This window comes from Pelodiscus sinensis, chromosome 2 (assembly GCF_049634645.1).
Source record: "Pelodiscus sinensis isolate JC-2024 chromosome 2, ASM4963464v1, whole genome shotgun sequence".
Lineage (NCBI taxonomy): Eukaryota > Metazoa > Chordata > Testudines > Trionychidae > Pelodiscus > Pelodiscus sinensis.
Window position 1 is genome coordinate 8,127,712 of NC_134712.1, and position 18,045 is coordinate 8,145,756.

The 18,045-nt window shown below is 44.4% G+C and overlaps 1 protein-coding gene across 2 annotated transcripts in view; it reads left to right on the plus strand.

Moving 5' to 3' along the window:
- Positions 1 to 18,045, plus strand: part of TRAPPC9 (trafficking protein particle complex subunit 9) — a 660,858-nt gene that overhangs the window by 271,011 nt on the left and 371,802 nt on the right. For both annotated transcript variants that reach the window (XM_075920070.1, XM_075920071.1), the window contains exon 20: positions 15,286 to 15,439. In XM_075920070.1, the coding sequence (XP_075776185.1) occupies positions 15,286 to 15,439 (154 nt within the window). The remainder of the gene's footprint in view (positions 1 to 15,285; positions 15,440 to 18,045) is intronic.

Sequence of the window (18,045 nt, forward strand, 5' to 3'; positions counted from 1 at the left end):
TTATGCACTCAGAAGGAAGGGGCACAAGGAGAGGTAGGTCACGTGTGGATAAATGGGCACTAGTGATCAAAACGCTGGGGCTACACTTATGCCAGAGATGTATGACATATAGACAAAATATCTCAAAGAATATTAACTGCTGTAAGATAAGCAACCCTTTTATTTTGTACATATAGCTGAGTCATGTGACAGAACAAGTCAGAAGCATACAATTTAAAAAGAAAATTACATGTACAGTTTCTGATAGTGCGGTGAAATCTATTTGATGAACATTGAGTTAAGAGGTGCTACATATAGAGAATGAGTAAGAAAATTATCTTGCTTCTAACAAAATCCTGATCTATCAATAATCTAAAGCTGGCTTTGATGTTGTTGAATGGAGATCAGATAGTCATCTTTATATGTATGTATTCCTCTTCAGTTACTATAATGCTCACAAATTACCATATTTCCTAATTAAGTGAATGAGTTTTGGTTATTTGCTTCTGATTCCACACAGGAGAATGTTTGTCTGTAAATACTGATGTCCTAATATGTAAATTAAATCGCAAAATCTGTATTTCCATAAATAGCTAAAATTTTTGCAGTGCGGCTTTTTTATGAAAGCATAACATGGTCAATTGGAACTATTCTGTTATGCCTTTTCATTTGCTGTATCTGAGTTGAGGAACCTTAAGACCCAGGCTGTGTCTAAACTACATGGCTCCGTTAATGGAGCCATGTAGATTAGGGTTATAGGCAAAGGGAAATGAAGCGGCTATTTAAATAATCGCCGCTTCATTTAAATTTACATGGCTGCCGCGCTGAGCCCACAAACAGCTGATCAGCTGTTTGTCCGCTCAGCACGCTAGTCTGGACGCTCCCCTGCCGACATCAAAGCCCTTTTTCGGCAGCCCCGTTATTCCTCGTGGGATGAGGTTTACCGGGGCTGCCGACAAAGGGCTTTGATGTCGGCAGGGGAGCGTCCAGACTAGCACACTGAGCGGACAAACAGCTGATCAGCTGTTTGTGGGCTCAGCGCGGCAGCCATGTAAATTTAAATGAAGCGGCGATTATTTAAATCGCCGCTTCATTTCCCTTTGCCAAAACAATAAATCTGCATGGCTCCGTCAACGGAGCCATGTAGTTTAGACGTACCCCCAGCAATCGCAGTATTCATTATAGAATCTGCTCCAAGCGGAATATTTAAGTAGTTAACATTCTCTTAATGTGGCAGCATTTTTAGACATTGCATTATATAAAGTGGAACTATTCTTTCTTAGCTTGGCTTACGATCTGAAATGTTTTGGATCAGATATGTAGATGATGTTGAGACTTTAGCATTATGGGCTAGTATTTTTCATTTCAATTATTTTAAATACTTAAGCTGTAAGTGCAGTTTTGTGAATGTAATTGACCTTTCAAAGATGAATAGAAAAATTATCATTTGCTCTGCATGGTTCAGTTAATGCAGTCCTTTTTCTCTTCATGAAATCCATTGTGGTCTAGGAGAGAGATCATTCCTATAGACTGACTTAGTCATTTAGCTTTTTAGTTATTATAAAATACGAAGTATGGGTTTTAATAATTAAAAAATATAAATCAACATGATTATATAAACTCAGAAAACTAATCTTATTAAATATTAATGATAAGGATAGTAAATTTCTAGGAATTGTTTAACATCTTAAATTTATGTTCAAATGTCATGTCATTTATGTTGATATGAGCTGTTGAACTTGTGTTACATTATATTTGTATTTGCCACATTATATACATGGTTTTATATAAAATGTAAACTTAATTATAAGGTATTTGAAGGTCAGGCAGCTTTTCTGTGAGGGATTTTTAAAATGCGTTTGTTTTCAGCCATTGTAAAATGTCTGTGCAGCAGTTTGAAAGTTAGTTTCAAATTTGTGTTGATGCTGGTTTAGCTGTTTTTATGGAAAATTATAAGATACCATGAGAATGTATAGTGCACACTGTCTTACAATATCAACAGTTTAATTTTCTTCAAATATTTCTTTTTTCAGTAAAAAAAAAAAAAAATCTGCGTCAGCTATGCATTTGGTATTTGTGGCAGACACTTATATATCGCTGAAGTGCCAACAGATATATAAGAAAGTGAAATGTCCTGTGTCTTTAACAATGCTATATCATCACTTTCGAGAGACTTGGTTTACTGATATTTAAATAACTACAATCTACACATTTGGAAGATTTGTTATATTTTCCTTAAGTAACCCTGCCTGACAAGTGCTTTGGCACAGTACCATGCAGAAATATACATGCTGCAAAGGAGCTAACTTTAGTTTCCTTTTCGTTTATTTAATTTATACTTGACTAATTTGCAGTGATACTACTTGATTATCTGAGCAGCTGTCACAATAATGTGGACTTATTTCATGACTAAAACCAATAGATTCAAAACATTGTTTTATTATTAATGAAAACGGTTGCCAATTCATTCTCCCCTCACTCCACAGCAAGGTTATCCTTAAAGAACGAAAAAGAGGGGAAAAAAAAATCTGTTTCTCATGTGCAGTGTTGGACATGTATATTGGTTTATGTAATGTAGCATTTTATGCAAATAACTCATGAGTTATTAAAACCCTCTCCTTTTAGAAAATTGCATTGCTATATTCACAGTGAAGTTGGTTAAAATGAACTTCTAGTCCCCTTTTCCAAAGCAAGCATACATTTTTTAAAGTCCTGAATCTAGGGGTTTTGTTGATTTAATTTTCCCCCTGAAATGTGATTACTGGTAAGATCATAGTTCCCTGGGTAGCATAACTTAAGAATGGAAGGATTACATTTTTATTGTTAAATACCAGTAAACATCTATTTCATCATATACACACAAACGAATGAAAAAATATTTCCATTGATGACAGTTGAAATTTAAAGATTGGCAGAGTAAGCAAAGCTTACCTAGAGCTCTTTGCGTCTGGGAAATGTGCTCTAGGTGTCACAGCTAAATACAAGGTGGAATAGATTGATTAGCATATCTAGTTAACATGTGTTTCAAGGGACCATTCAAAGTGAAGTGACTTTAACAAATCTCCAGTCAGAGCAGGGAAAGGAATGAATGTAGGGCAAAGGCAGCTGGTGGGGGGAGGAAGGGAGAAGGAGTTGTCAGTGGGTTGTAGATTATTAAAATAAACCATGTATTTACTGCTTCTGTTCACTCCATGATTTGTAATGACTAGAAAAGTTATGAATTTGAGCTTTTTCTAGACACTAAAAACATAGGCTGATTCGAGGCACTGGATATATGGTTTATTACAACAATCTGTTACCACTAACAGTTCCCTCCCCTCCTACTTTCTTCCCCCCCCACTCTTGCATCCCTTCCTCTCCAAGGGTACGTCTACACTACAGCGCTAATTTGAACTAACTTAGTTCGAATTAGTTAATTCGAACTAACGCGTCTAGAACTAAAAACTAGTTCGAATTAGCGTTTTGCTAATTCGAACTAGCGCGTCCGCACTGATTGGACACAGGGGGGGCATTTAAGGGTGGCTGAAACCGGTTCTGGCAGGGCATCAGGTCAGTAGGGGTACGTCTACACTACAGCGCTAGTTCGAACTAACTTAGTTCGAATTAGTTAATTCGAACTAAGCTAGTTCGAACTAACGCATCTAGAACTAAAAACTAGTTCGAACTAGCGTTTTGCTAGTTCGAACTAGCAAGTCCACATTGAGTGGACTCTGAACAGGGCTTAAGGATGGCCGGAAGCAGTGCCGGCAGGGCATAAAAGGAGGACTTAGAGCATGGAGATGCTGTCTCAGGCTAGCCGAGGGCTGCGCTTAAAGGGCCCCGACCCCCACCCCGGACACACAGTTCTAAGGGGTGCCCCGCTTGCAAAGAAGTTCTGGCTTGGAGTGCCCTGAGTGCCCACACTGGGCACATCACACCACTCGGCCATCAGCCCGGCTGCACTTGCCGCAGGCTGCCATCTGGGGAGAGGGAGTAATTGGGGGGCTGCAGGAGAGCTTCCACCCCCAGAAGCCCGCAGAGCCAGCCCAGTCCTCCCCATCGGGGGCTCGTACCCCATTCCTCCCTCACCTCCTTCCACTTACCCTTCCCTAGCCCCCCTTCTTATTGATGTACAAAATAAAGATAACGTTTCTTCCAACATCGACTCTGTCTTTATTGAAAAAAACTGGGGGAGACTGGGAAAAGGAGGTGGGAGAGGGGAAGAGAAAGGCTGGGAGAGGGGAGGGCAACTAACATGATCAGGGGTTGGGAACAGGACCCAGATGAAGAAAGGCTACAGAGACTGGGACTGTTCAGCTTAGAAAAGAGGAGACGGAGGGGGGACAGGATAGAGGTCTCTAAAAGCAGGGGTTGGGTGGAGAGGGTGCATTCAGAAAAGTTCTTCCTGAGTTCCCATAAAGAGGGACTAGAGGACACCAAAGGAAAGGAATGGGTAGCAGGCTTGAAACTAGTAAGAGAAAGTTGTTGTTCTTGACAAAGCAAATAGTTAACCTGTGGAACTCCTTGCTGCAGGAGGCTGTGAAGGCTACAACTAGAACAGAGTTTAAAGGGAAGTGAGATCAAGTGATGGAGGTTGGGTCCATGGAGTCCTATTAGCCAGAGGGTAGGAGTGGTGTCCCTGCCCAAAGTTTGTGGAAGGCTGGAGAGGGATGGCACAAGACAAATGGCTTGGTCACTGTCTTCGGTCCATCCCCTCCAGGGTCCCTAGGGTTGGCCGCTGTCGGCAGACAGGCTACTGGGCTAGATGGACCTTTGGACTGACCCAGGACGGCCATTGTAAGCTCACGGCTCAGAGTCGGGGGTCTCAGTGGACCCCCTTGATTTTCATGCACACCTGCTCCTGGGTGGCCAGGCTGGCAGCTCTCCTGCCCTAGACGGCCACTTTCCTGTGCCTAGTGCGGAGATCGTGGACAAGGTCCACGATGTCCGCACTAGCCCAGGAAGATGCCCGCCTCTTGCGGTCCAGGGCAAGCTCCCGGGAGCCGCCAGCCTGGTCCCGGCAAGAGGGGGTGGGCGGGGGGCATCGGGTGGGTGGCTCTGTGCCGTGCCAGGTGCAGGGTCTGCTGGCTGGGTGCTGGCAGGCTTGCACCTGGCACGGGCACCGTAGCCAGCCCGTGCCCCTTTAAGGAGTCCGGGGCCGGGAGGGGGGCATAGAGTTTCCCTGGTGTTGGCCAGAGTGGCCACCAGGGAAACCTGGGGAGGGCTAGCCTCCCACTAGTTCGAACTAAAGGGCTACACAGCCCTTAGTTCGAACTAGCTAGTTCGAACTAGGCGTTAGTCCTCGTAAAATGAGGTTTACCTAGTTCGAACTAAGCGCTCCGCTAGTTCGATTCAAATTCGAACTAGCGGAGCGCTTGTGTAGCACCTATTAAAGTTAGTTCGAACTAACGTCCGTTAGTTCGAACTAACTTTGTAGTGTAGACATACCCTAGTTGCTTTGTGTGGCTGCTGTCTGAGGCTATCTGAGGCTTGTGCTTAAAGGGACCCCCCCGGACAGCCGGTTCTCAGCTTTTCCTGCTTCCTTGCCAACCTCGCCGAGGGACAGCAAAGCGTTGGTCTCTGTGCCCGTCTGTGTCGGTGCTTCCCTTCGGGGCCGCCGCCGCAGGTGGAAACATGGAGCCAGAGCTCGCCCTGCACCTTCTGGTGCACTTTCTGGACTTGCTGCTGCAAGCCTGCCACCAATGGCTCGAGGCTGCCTGGCACCTCCTGGGGGGCCGTGGAGGAGCCGCGGCGACGCCCCGGCACCGGCATGCCCTGCCGCAGCTGGCGTCTGGACACCAGCACCGACTGGTGGGACCGCATCGTCCTGGAGCGCTGGGAGGACCAACAGTGGACCCAGAACTTCAGGATGAGGAGGGACACCTTCCTGGAGCTCTGCGAGTGGCTCGCCCCTGCTCTGCGCAGAAGGGACACTCGCATGAGGCCCGCCATCCCCCTCTAGAAGCGGGTGGCCATTGCCCTCTGGAAGCTCTCCACGCTGGACAGCTACCAATCTGTCGGGAACCAGTTCGGCGTGGGGAGATCCACCGTCGGAGCGGTGCTCATGCAGGTATGGCACTCGTCGGCCACTGCGCCGGGGGGGGGAGGGGGGCTGCGAGGAGGGGATGGGCTGCCCCAGGGACAAGGGGGGGGCGGGAAGAGGCGAACGCGCCCCGCACCGGAGGGGTCGGTCTGTCCCGGCCGTACTACACGCCACCAGGGGGGTAGCTTCCAGGAGTGGAGCGCGGGGCACTGCCAGGGCACGAACGCTCCCAGCCACCCGGGCGCCCCACTGATTGGCGCTTTGCTGTGTCTCTCTCCGCAGGTGGTCAAGGCCATCAACCGGGTGCTGCTCCGCAGGGTGGTCCGCCTCCCCGACCCGGATGCCGTCATCCGGGGATTCGGCGCCCTCGGCTTCCCCAACTGCGGGGGGGGGGGGCCGTCAACGGGATGCACATCCCCATCCATGCCCCGGAACACCAGGCCTCCCGTTACGTGAACCACAAGGGGTACTTCTCTGTGATCCTGCAGGCCGTGTGTGACCACCGGGGCCAGTTCACGGACATTAATGTGGGCTGGTCCGGCAAAGCACACGACGCACGGGTGTACCGCAACTCCTCCGTGTGCCAGCGGCTGCAGGACGGGACCTTCTTCCCCGACTGCCACATCAGGGTCGGGGACGTGGACATGCCCGTGTGCCTGGTGGGGGATGCTGCCTACCCACTGCAGCCGTGGCTGATGAAGCCCTACACGGAGCACCTCAATCCCTCCCGCCTTGCCTTCAATGCCAGGCTGAGCAGGGCCCGCATCGTGGTGGAGGGGGCCTTCGGGCAACTGAAAGCCCGCTTTCGGTGCCTCCTCACCCGTCTGGACCTGGCCAAGCACAAAATCCTTCCCTTGGTGGCAGCATGTTGTGTGCTCCACGATTTGTGTGACCGAAAGGGGGAGGCTTTCCTGCCAGCTTGGATGGCTGAGGCTGACCGCATGGCTGGACACTACGGTCAGCCCCGCACCGCTGCCATCCGGGAAGCCCAGCGGAGGGCCGTCCGGATCCGGGAAGCCCTGCGGGAGAGCTTCCAGGTGGAGGAGGAGGACTGACCTCTCCCTTGCATGCCCCACTGGGGCCTTCTTCCACCATAGCCCCCTTCCCCTTTCCCCTCCCTACGTACTGTCAATAAAGACACCTGTTTTTCAAACCAAAACGTCTGTTTATTTCACATAACTGGGGTGGGGGGAGGGAGGAATGAGGGTGGGAGAGGGCAGGGGGAAACCTGGGACGAGGGAGCTGGAAGGGGAGGGAAGGGAGGAAGGGAAAGGACAGCTCAGGGGTGGGAGTCTGGCTGCCTGTCCCGTCTCGCCACACTGCGGGTCCGGGGGCGTCGGTGGGGAATGGTTGTGGAGGGTGGGGCAGGAGGGATGGGGGGTGTGGAGGAAGCAGGAGGGGGAGCAGCAGGGGGAGCAGGAGCAGGAGGAATTGGGAAGCGGTCGAGCAGGCTCTGGAGGTGGCCTCGCAGGGCACAGCCCTGCTTCTCCAGGGCCTCCAGACTCCTCCGGCACAGCCTCAGGTCCTCCTGGACCCAGTGGTCCTGGAGACGGAGCTGTTGCTCCAGGAACTGGAGGTGCCGCCTCTGGTAGTCCTCCTGGTTCCTGGCTCTTCTGCTTGCCCGGGCCCAGGCAGCTGCTGCAGGCGGGGTGGTGTGCCCTGCAGGCCCAGGTGCTGCAGCTGTGGTGCAACAAGACCAGCGGTCAATTACCCCAGGGGCCCAGGTGTGTGAAACCCAGCTCCCCTCTGCAAGGTCAGGGCCCCTGCAGGATCCCCAGCTGCTGCTGCGTGGTGGGCAAGGCCCAGGCGCACGGTCCCGGGGTTCCCTCTCGCCCCAGCCCCCCGTTCACATAAGGGGAGCACAATGGTACTCACAGGTGGACGCCTCCCCGGCCTCGGACGACACAGGCAAACGGCTCTGTGGGGTGCCTCGGGGGTCCCAGGTTCTGGGCAGGCTACCGGCAGGCTCCTGGCTCTCGGAGCCTTCCTCCTCCTCTGTCTCCTGGAGTGGTCCCTCTGCCCCGGGGTCTATCACGTCCCGGGGGGCAGGGACGGCATGAGCCCCCAGGAGGTGGTCCAGAGCCTGGAAGTGGGGGCAGGCCTCTGGGTCAGCCCCTGGCAGGCAGGCCCGGGAGTAGGACTGCCGCAGGTCTTTGATTTTGCAGTGCACCTGCTCCCGGGTCCGCTGGTAGCCTCTGGCGGCCAGGCTGTCAGCCATGCGGCCGTAGACAGCCGTGTTCCTGTGGCTAGTGCGGAGATCGTGGACATTGGAGGCTTCCCCCCAAACCTGGATGAGGTCCACGATCGCCACACTTGACCCAAGCGGGTGCCCGCCGCTTGCGTCCCCGGGCAGGCTCCTGGGAGCCACCAGGCTGGTCCTGGGGAGCAGTGGAGGGCTAGGTGGTATCGGGTGGCTGGCTCATTTTGTGGCAGGTGCAGCGTCTGCTGGTTGGGTGCTGGCAGCCTTGCAACTGGCACAAACTGTGTAGCCACCCCTTGGCCCCTTAAGGGCTCTGGGGTCGGGAGGGGGGCAGACAAGTTTGCCTGGTGTTGGCCAGAGTGGCCACCAGGGCAAGCTGGGAAGGGCTAGCCTCCCACTAGTTCGAATTAAGGATTACCTAGTTCGAACTAAGCGCTCCGTTAGTTCGAATTAAGTTCAAAATAACGGAGCGCTAGTGTAGCGCCTATGAAAGTTAGTTCGAACTAACGTCCGTTAGTTCGAACTAACTTTGTAGTGTAGACATACCCCAACACTGTTGACTGGAAGGCTGTTAATGGGCCAGTTCACTGTGAATGATACTTTGAAATATGCATTAACTACTGCTAAATAATCTGATCCATCTCCACAATGCAGAGAAGATCTACTGGGGTACTCCTGAAGTCAGCCAAAAGTTTTGTCTCCAGACAAAGTGAAGTGGAAGAGCCTTGTAGATGGCCTATGCTCCACCTGGAGTACAAGGGTTTTGTAGTAGTAGTATCTTGTATTTAGCTGTGGCACCCTGAGTATTTTTCCTGGATCTGAAGACGATCTCTCTATGTAAGCTCAAAAGTTTGTATTTCTCACCATCAAAAGTTAGTCCAGTAAAAGAACCTACGTCACTCACCTTGTGTCTGTTTCATTGTTTTGCAGTGGAAGGACCAACTTGAAACTAAGTGGCGTACATTCCCCACGTACATCTTCTATACTTTATTTGGTGACATCTTAAAACAGTCATTTCAAAACTAAAACATCTTTAAATGCTTGGTGATAAGCATAACAGTGCACACTCAATGTTATTCAGAACCCATTGGTTCATCTATTTGTTGAGGCAGTGGTAGACACAGCTAGTGACGTAGTTGATGAGACAAGGCATTCTGCAGTGGAGGCACAGCCTCAGTGTGTGTATCTATAGATTTTCTTGATGTACCTGTGGTCTTCAGGGCATTTCCTTTTTATATATATTTGAGCTCCAGTAGATTCAAGCCTTTTATTTCAATAAACATTGAGGAGTAAGTGGTAAAGTTTTAATGATACAATACCAATAAAGTGACAGAACTTGGTATGAATATTTTTTTGTAATAGGAGCACTAAAAGATCATGTAATGTAAAAATATTTGAAAGTTTCTTTCCTTTATCATGGCTTTTGAACATGCTGACTCTTTCCATTTCCTGCCCCGTGTTGAACTGTCCCTGTTGTTTTTTCTTCTGCAGATTACAGTATAGGATGTTTTTCCCTCAGTGGCGTTACTTCATCCTTAGGGTTTATAACATTTATTCTCAGGATGCTACTATATTATGATACCTGTTTCCCTTGATATATTGTTGTCAGTGCAATACATCTCAGATATACGAGCATAGGTACAAGTATTGCTTAAAATGGGTTGAAACAGGACTGGGAGCTTTTGCCATAAAAACCAGTGAGGATGAGTAATTCGAGGGCACTACTTATTCAACTAGGCAGAGAAAGAAAAGATTGTCCTCTCTTTTTATTAGTGATGGGAGATCTGTGCTTTTCTCACTCACTATTGTTTACAAGTTCTACAGTCTCACAATGGATGGATCCCTGGTATTGAGAAGAAAGACAATGAAATATTAGGATACTTAAATTAAAACAAGAAGACTAATGAATGGAGCTCAGGGAGGGTCTCATAAATTTGATGTGATTTGTCAGTTTAGCATTACCATTTTATATTTTGTAGAAGGCACTGCAGATGAATTCCATGAGGAGCATTACATATTAAGCAAAATGTTGTTATTAACAGCAATTTATCATGGATACTAATTTCATTACAAAGCACATACCCCCAAATAACTCAAATCTCCTTCTCTATCTTTTATATTTTGTGTATCTTTTCTTTAAATTAAATGATAATGTCTTAATAGTTTGTCATTTACAATGTAATTGAGCTGGTTTGCCTAAAAAAGCTTTTTGTGTCTATTGAGCTTTTCTGAATCATGCCTACAAGTTTCGTACAGCCCTTCTCAAAAGGATTTGGCCACATTATACTCATTAGCATTGATATATTTCCACAAAATAATGCATTTTACATGTTAATGAGCAGAGTGATAGTTTTGCAAATGTGCAATCCTGAAGTCATCAAAGCATTTGAAGAATGTTTTTGGTTCTCTTTACTGTCTTAATGCAGAAGGATATTTGTTAACTTCTTTTGAAATGATGTGATCGCCTAAGCTTGTAGGCAGCTGTCCCTATTGTTTGGTTTCCCACCTTTATAGTCCCTTTGCCCCAGCAGGAATTTTTTGTGTTCAGTTCAGATTTTTTCTCATCTTGAGTGGAAAAGTGCAAGTATCAAAGATCCAACTTCCATCAGGTGGCCTGGTCACATTTCCTGGCTAGCCATAACCCGGGCTACAGGAAAAACAAGAATATTCAGGGGTCATTGGTTTGAATATGGAGCCCTAATATTTTTGGAATATCACTAAGGACCCTCTAGGTTTATAAAGAGAGTCACGCTTCATGTTTCTAACTTCACATACAAGAATTATACATACACATTTTTCCAAAAAGCATCTTGGAGTTACACAAATCCATAGCCATAAGCCAATTTCCATGAAGCATAGGGTGGCCATGACAATGTGATAAGGCTAAATAAAACATTCCTTTACATTATAATTTTTTCACTAGCATTTAAATGTTTTGATAGTTGTGGCTATGGAGTGCGGCAAGTATGGCAATGTTAATGCTGTTAGTGCTGTTTATCTTAGGGCTCTGTTAGCTGCAATAGCACAATGTGCAGATGGCTGATTCAACAGACTTCAGTGTTGTTTGTGTAAAGAGACCACATTCTTGATCCAGTGAGAGGTGCTTGGCTTGGTTTATGGTCTACAAGTACAGTACTGGTGCCCCATAGGAGCTACAAGTACACTATTACTTGCATGCTTGCAAGCAGGTACCAGTTAAATCAACATACTGATATGTTGTCCCCTTGACCAGTTATAGATGCCCATTTTATTACTTATACTTTTATACATAGATACAAACTAGTTAGGTGTCACAAGCCAAGCGCTGTTAGTTAACACCCTTGTACTTTGTATCTGCTAATTGAAACAAAACCTACTCATCTGTTATCCCACCCTTTTTCTATGAGGGATTGATCATGTGTTTAGAGGGTCATTTTTTGTATAGTTACCTGAGAACTCTGAGTCATCTTCTACCATTCTCTGAGGTCAGAAATATTGACTAACACTTAGTATACTGCTGTTTCTTCAAGGCTGGGTCTACTCTGGTTCATAGACTTTGCTTCACACTGTCAGTTATGCTAGGGCTCCAGACAAGTCTACAGTGGTGAAATTCCTATTCACTGGCAGTGGTAGGTTCAATAACTGTGCCACCATCAATTTCTGGCTCCAGCTATGCTCTATGACTATGGAGAAGAATCATGGAGTATTAACATTTTCTTCTGTAAATCAGCTTTCATTTAATTTGATGCTTGGTGCTATTCTCTGGGTCCCTATTTCCACCTCAAATTTTTATTACTTTAAGTTACTTCTTGTATTTCTAGATGCCCCACTGCTTTGTCTTACATCCACCAATGGCCAAAAAATACACTGAATACTCTGAAATAAATATTTTATTATAGAAAACATTTTCTATTTTGTATGTTTATCAATAAAGTATAGAAAACATCACATCCAATAAACATTCCTCCAACAAAAAAAGTAAATGTTTATTTCAGTTACTTCCATTATTCTACATTTGTCTATCTTAGTATGTCTATAAAAATATTTCCCCTTTTGAAATTTGCTGGGGATACAGAACAGAAACTAATGTAGTTCCCTCCGATCTTTGGAAATGTACGTGGCACTCCTGCTCTTGGGTGAGTTGTTATAGAAATGATGCTAAAAGATGGTCTCTTTTATTCTGTCTTGCCTAAGTTCAAAGTCACAGCAGTCATTCATTCTTTGTTGTTGTCCAAAGTAGTGTATTTTAATTCTTTACTAATTAATTTTCTATTGTAGTCCATTTTAGAAATTGCTTCATGTTCATGATACTTTGACAGGAAACACATTGGATTCAGGAAAACCTATTTCACACTACATTCTGGAAGTGTAACTTCTTGTTTTGTCTAATTGTTGTTTATAGTTTAACTGATTGTTTAGCACTCACTAGACCATAATATTATAATTCGTTTACATGACTCACCATATGTTTGATAAAGCAATTATTTTTCTAATTGTTTGTTTGTATTACTTACCATGAGATTTTGAAAATACTGTCTGGTAGTGCCTGAGATGCCTTGAGAGATGCTGCAGCTATGGGCTTTATAAGTTTTCCATAAAAATGTTTTATTATACAAAATCTGCAGGGCTGCATGAGAATTGGGTAGTTTTATATGCAGTTACCTTATGTGCATGAACAAAAATATGTTTTGCATGTACAGCATTTGTACGTTCATGTTACGAACTTTGGGAAGGTGTGTGTGTGTGTGTGTGTGTGTGTGAAGCTACTTTTGGTGTAGTCATGTTAAACAGCATGTCCACACCCTGGAGTCATTTAATCATGTTATAAATTGACTTTTTGGAGTGTGAGGTCCTCATTTGTACATCTATATGATGGCCGTGCTAATATTTAGTGGCATTTTCATCATTTTAAGTAATGGATTGCATAAGTAAATGTTTTGAAACAAACAAAAGGTAACAATGTGCTTTGCACAGTTTGTCAACGTGTCAAAATTAATGTCAAGGGCACACTTTTATAGTCCTACTTTTTTACTTTTTGTTTTTCTTTTACATTTACTTGGTTATAGGGGATAAGTTGCTAGAGTGTAATTTTTCTTACTAGCATACTCATATTTCAAGCAGCATAGATTTATTTCAATCAAGATGATGTAAATCACCTGTTTTAATCATGATCTACATGAACAGCAGTAAACCTTGATTTAAATAATTATTTTCAGTTTTTTTGCGTTTGTACATCCTGGATATTTTTCTAAAGCAAGTTGGATTCTCTTTGCTAGTAACGATTAAAGCATATTGATTTGCAACTAAATATAGCCTTTGCACTAAATTTGTTACTTCCTTCTCCTAACCAGGATGATACACTATCTGTACTCTTTTATTTAAGCAGTTATGTAGCTTAAGTTTCATTTATTCAGGTTCTTAAATTTTATATATTTAGTTTATGAAACTGTTATTTATTATTTACTGTACTTAAACGTTAAACACTTTTTTGCTGATTTGTGTCAAGTCCTATTGTGTGGAAATTCAATGAAAAAGCAGAGAAGAACATTTTAATTTTTTGTAGGGATATGAGCGAGTAGATGATTAACCAGTAAGCCTAGGCTTATCAGTTAATTTAGTTGACTACTCACATTCTCCCCCCTGCTGCCTCTGTAACAGAGACCGTAAGAGTGGTGAAGCAGAAGTCAGTGCTGGGGGGAGCCAGCTTAAAGGCTAGTTCCCTCTAGCACCTGCTCTATGGTGCTGCCTATCCCACCTCCCAGCACTGCCTCTGATAGAGGCAGCAGTGAGGGGGGAGGAAGGGCAAAGGAAGATGCTACAGGCCCTGGTTTGTTGTGGGCAAAGGCTGTTTCGCGGTAGCAGCCTCTGTCTGTGGCAAGCCTAGACCTGCCACTGGCAGAGGTTGCTTCATGGAAGCAGCCCCTGTCCACGGCAAGGATGTTGGGGGATGTCTGAGCTCCTCATGGACAGAAGCTGGCAGAGAGGGGCTGCTGCCGGAGCAGACTCTGTCCATGGCCAGCCCGGGTCGCTGTGGACAGTCTGCTTCGCAGCAGCCTTTCCTGCCTGCCCCAGTAGTCTGTCTATAGGTGTTTGGGCCCCCAGCAGACAGGAGCTGCTGCCTCTGTATCAGAGGCAGCAGTGCAGGATGGCAGGCAGCTGGCTCATATGGGGAGCTGTTTTTTAGACTGGCTCCTGGTATCCTGTACTGCTGCCCCGACACAGAGGCAGCAGCATGGGATGGCAGGGGGCTCCCCAGGTGTTGTCTGGATGGCACTGGCTTCCAGCCCCGCCCCCAGGGTCTATAGAATAGTCAACTAACCGTAAAGAATTCATGTGGTTAGTCGACCATTCTGTTGCCCACTATCAAACTGATTTTCTTTTTTATTAAATAGCCCTAGATTAATGTTTGGATACCTAGTAGAAAATATTTTACAATATTTGCTTCATTTAAAGCTAACAGATATATTAAGCAAGTATTGTCTGTAGTTGGTGAATTGAACTGATTATTGTTACCATGATGCCTTTCAAGACTTTAGAATTAGTAGATCTCATCCTCTCACAGTTAGTTTTGATTCATAGACTACAAGTTTTCCTTTCTTTTCAACTCCAAAGTGGTTTCCTATATTGGAATTAAGTCATTGAATTTAATTGAAGTAAAATAAATTGAAAAATTGAAATGAAGTATTCTCTCCATGCAGTCAAGTTTTAATGGTATAATCATTTGTCCGAATGTTATGTTATTGCATGGCATGTTTCTTTAGCACTTTTGAAGATTAAGTCCTGCTAGCAGGTGTTCTGGTATCAGATTTCTTGAGCTGTTGAGGAGCCACAGTGATGTGAACAAGCTTCAGAGATGAAGGAACCCCCACTGTTTTCTTATAGTACCAATATGGAGCTTTGATCATAACTTGCTTTTTTAATAGTCTGTACCATAAATCATTATATTAATGCACCATTAGAATCAAGATTTACTCTTACTGAAGCAATATGTAATACCTTTGTCTTGGTCTGGGAAAACTCTGTAAAATGATTTGTGGGAAAATTGTCCTGCAACATTGCTGTATTGAGAACTCTTTTCTTTTCTTTCTTTCTTTTTTCACCTCAGAATGGCTATCCAAGTTGACAAGTTTAATTTTGAGAGTTTCCCAGACTCCCCTGGTGAAAGGATACAATTTGCAAACCCAAAGCAACTGGAAGAAGAGAGACAGCAGGCGAAAGGTTTGGAGATCAACAGCAAGTTGGACGTTTGCTGGAAAATAATATCCTTTAATAAATGCTTGAGATTTTTATATAATATATATCTCAGCCCTATGACACATTTTATTTCATAATTTACATCACCATTTCACAAGGCTATGGAAAAGGAAAACAATTAGAACTTAACATAATTATAGACTTGTTAAAACTGCACTATATTTTATTTAGATTTTTCACGATGTTCAGGTCTTAATATAATGGTTGTCTTAATCTGAGTCATATGGGCACGCTGCAAATACCGTCTGTTTTCCTAACTTTTGGGGAATGGAGAACAGTGAAGGTTGATGTTATATAATATTAAATTAATTTACTCCAAAAGCAAAGTCTGCAAAATGGCAATTAAATCATGATTTAGCTTTTAAAATGTTGAGAGTTGTTTTTTAAAGTTGTGCTTAGAATCATAGAAATGTAGGGCTGGAAAGGACATTGAGAAGTCAAATTCAACCCCATACACTTAGGTAGGATCAAGAAAACCTAGACCATTCTAGATAGGTGTTCATTTAGCTGCTCTTCAAATCCTTTAATGATGGGGGTTGCTCTCTGGGAGGTCTTTTCCTGACCTTAAATACTGTTGTTGTTTTTTTGTTTGTTTTTTCAAAAATCTAACCTAAATTTCTCTGCTGCAGATTTAGCCTATTAATTTTTGCCCTGCCTTCAGTGGACATGTCTTTTTATAAGAACCCTGAACATATTTCAAGACTAATTTCAGGTATTCCTCCATAGTCTTCTTTTCTTAGGACTAACCTTTTATCATTTTTGTGGCTCTCCTCTATTATTTCTGAGTTTGTTGATAAGTTGTCAGAGCAGAATAAAGATCAGTTTCGACCTTGGATTTTGGAGGGTCAGTTTACAGCTTGTGCATGTTTCCAGGCAGCCATAGATGCTGCTGATACTGCCTTACCACTGCAGTCTTTGTGAAACATTCATCCTGGCTGCACATTTCTGGCATTCCAGATGAGCTGCAGAGTACAATACAGATTTATCTTTTGAGGTGTATAAGTTGTTTTCTGCCAAAACAGTCAATGCTTTGTGGACACTGAAAGACTCTTCGCATACAACTCTTCATTCACTAAGAGTTTACACTCCAGCTAAGAGAACAGTTTACCCCGTAATCTTATTCCACACCCTCTTTCTGGCCTTGTTATGCACGGAAGAGAATGTTAACACTTGTTGATGTCACCGGTCATCTTTGGTTATGACAGAAAACTGCAGCCTTGAAATACTCATTTTGACTTTTCAGTTGAAGACCTCTCTCTGATTATATTTCCTCCCTTTGGATCGTGCCTTTCCTCTTTTTTTACTATGCTTTGGAAAACATCTCATAGAACAAACTTCAATGCCAGGAGAGCCTTATCTTCTAAAGGAGAGGTATTACACTGTAGCCTTCCTTTCTGAAATCCTCAAGTGCAACACAACAACAGTGAATGCCTGGTTCAGCTCTTGGAACACATGGATGTATGTAAGTTTGAATGCCAGAATTTTGTTACCATTTGCAGCCAGGCTCCACTCAGTGTACAGCAGAACATCAGAGACATGAACAGTTCACAAATGGAGATTGTCCAGAACTCTGAAATGTTCCTAATTATGAGCAAAAAGATATGGTGGTTCTTTCAAAAATGTATAACTGAGCATTGGCTTATTTTACTGTGCAGAAGAAGAATGTAAATTAATGGGTTCGTGAGGTGTGGATTTGAATGCAGTTAGCTTGGTGAGGGAGGTTTCATGTTTGGGGTACTGAGGCAAGATGGGAAGGTTTTATATATGTGTGTGGGATTGTCGAGGGATAACCTACTCTTGGAGGTCCTGCGACCTTACTCTGCTTTGACTGGGTGACTCGCCCATTACCATGTCACTTTATAGGCTGGCTCTGCAGCCTCAGTTCATACTCATGATGCCCTCTGTTCAGGGCATTACAGTCTAGTGGCCCAAGTCTACAGCCTAGTCCAAGAGTGGCCAACCTAAACCAGAGAAGGAGCCAGAATGCTGCTTCCTCCTCCAAAAAGAGATTGGAGGACAAAGGCTTTCTTTTCAATCACAGCAAAATAATTGTGTATTAAATAAATCAATATATTAGAGGGTCATCAGTGTTGTGCAATAAATATTAGCAGGTCATCCTGGACTTTTGTGCCCACTACTGACCCATTTCTTTCATAATATCCTAGCCCAAAAGTGTGCTCTGTTGATGTAATGTTAGGCTGTAACCTGTTGGTCAGTCCACAATATTATGTGGGTTTTTTTGGGGAATAGATATCAGAGGACTCTTCCTTTAGGATGTGGTGTCCATGGAACTGAGTGGTCAAGATGCGAGAACTAGCAGTGAGGTGTTCTCAGAAAATGTATCTAGCATAGCTCAGATTCTATACTGGTGGGCTTTAAACAGAGATCATTTTTTGTCTGACCTTTTAGGTCAATTGTATTTTGAAGGAGACAAGCAGTCTGCAGACCCCACCTGTATGTGTAATTAGTTAATCTATTGGTATATTTCAGAGACCTCTGCATTTGAATTATTAATTTTAGGCTGAGAGTGTTTTAGCAGAAAATATGACACTGTTGATAGGAATGTCTACTGAGTGATATAAGCCTTGAAGTTAACTCAGAGAGGTATTTA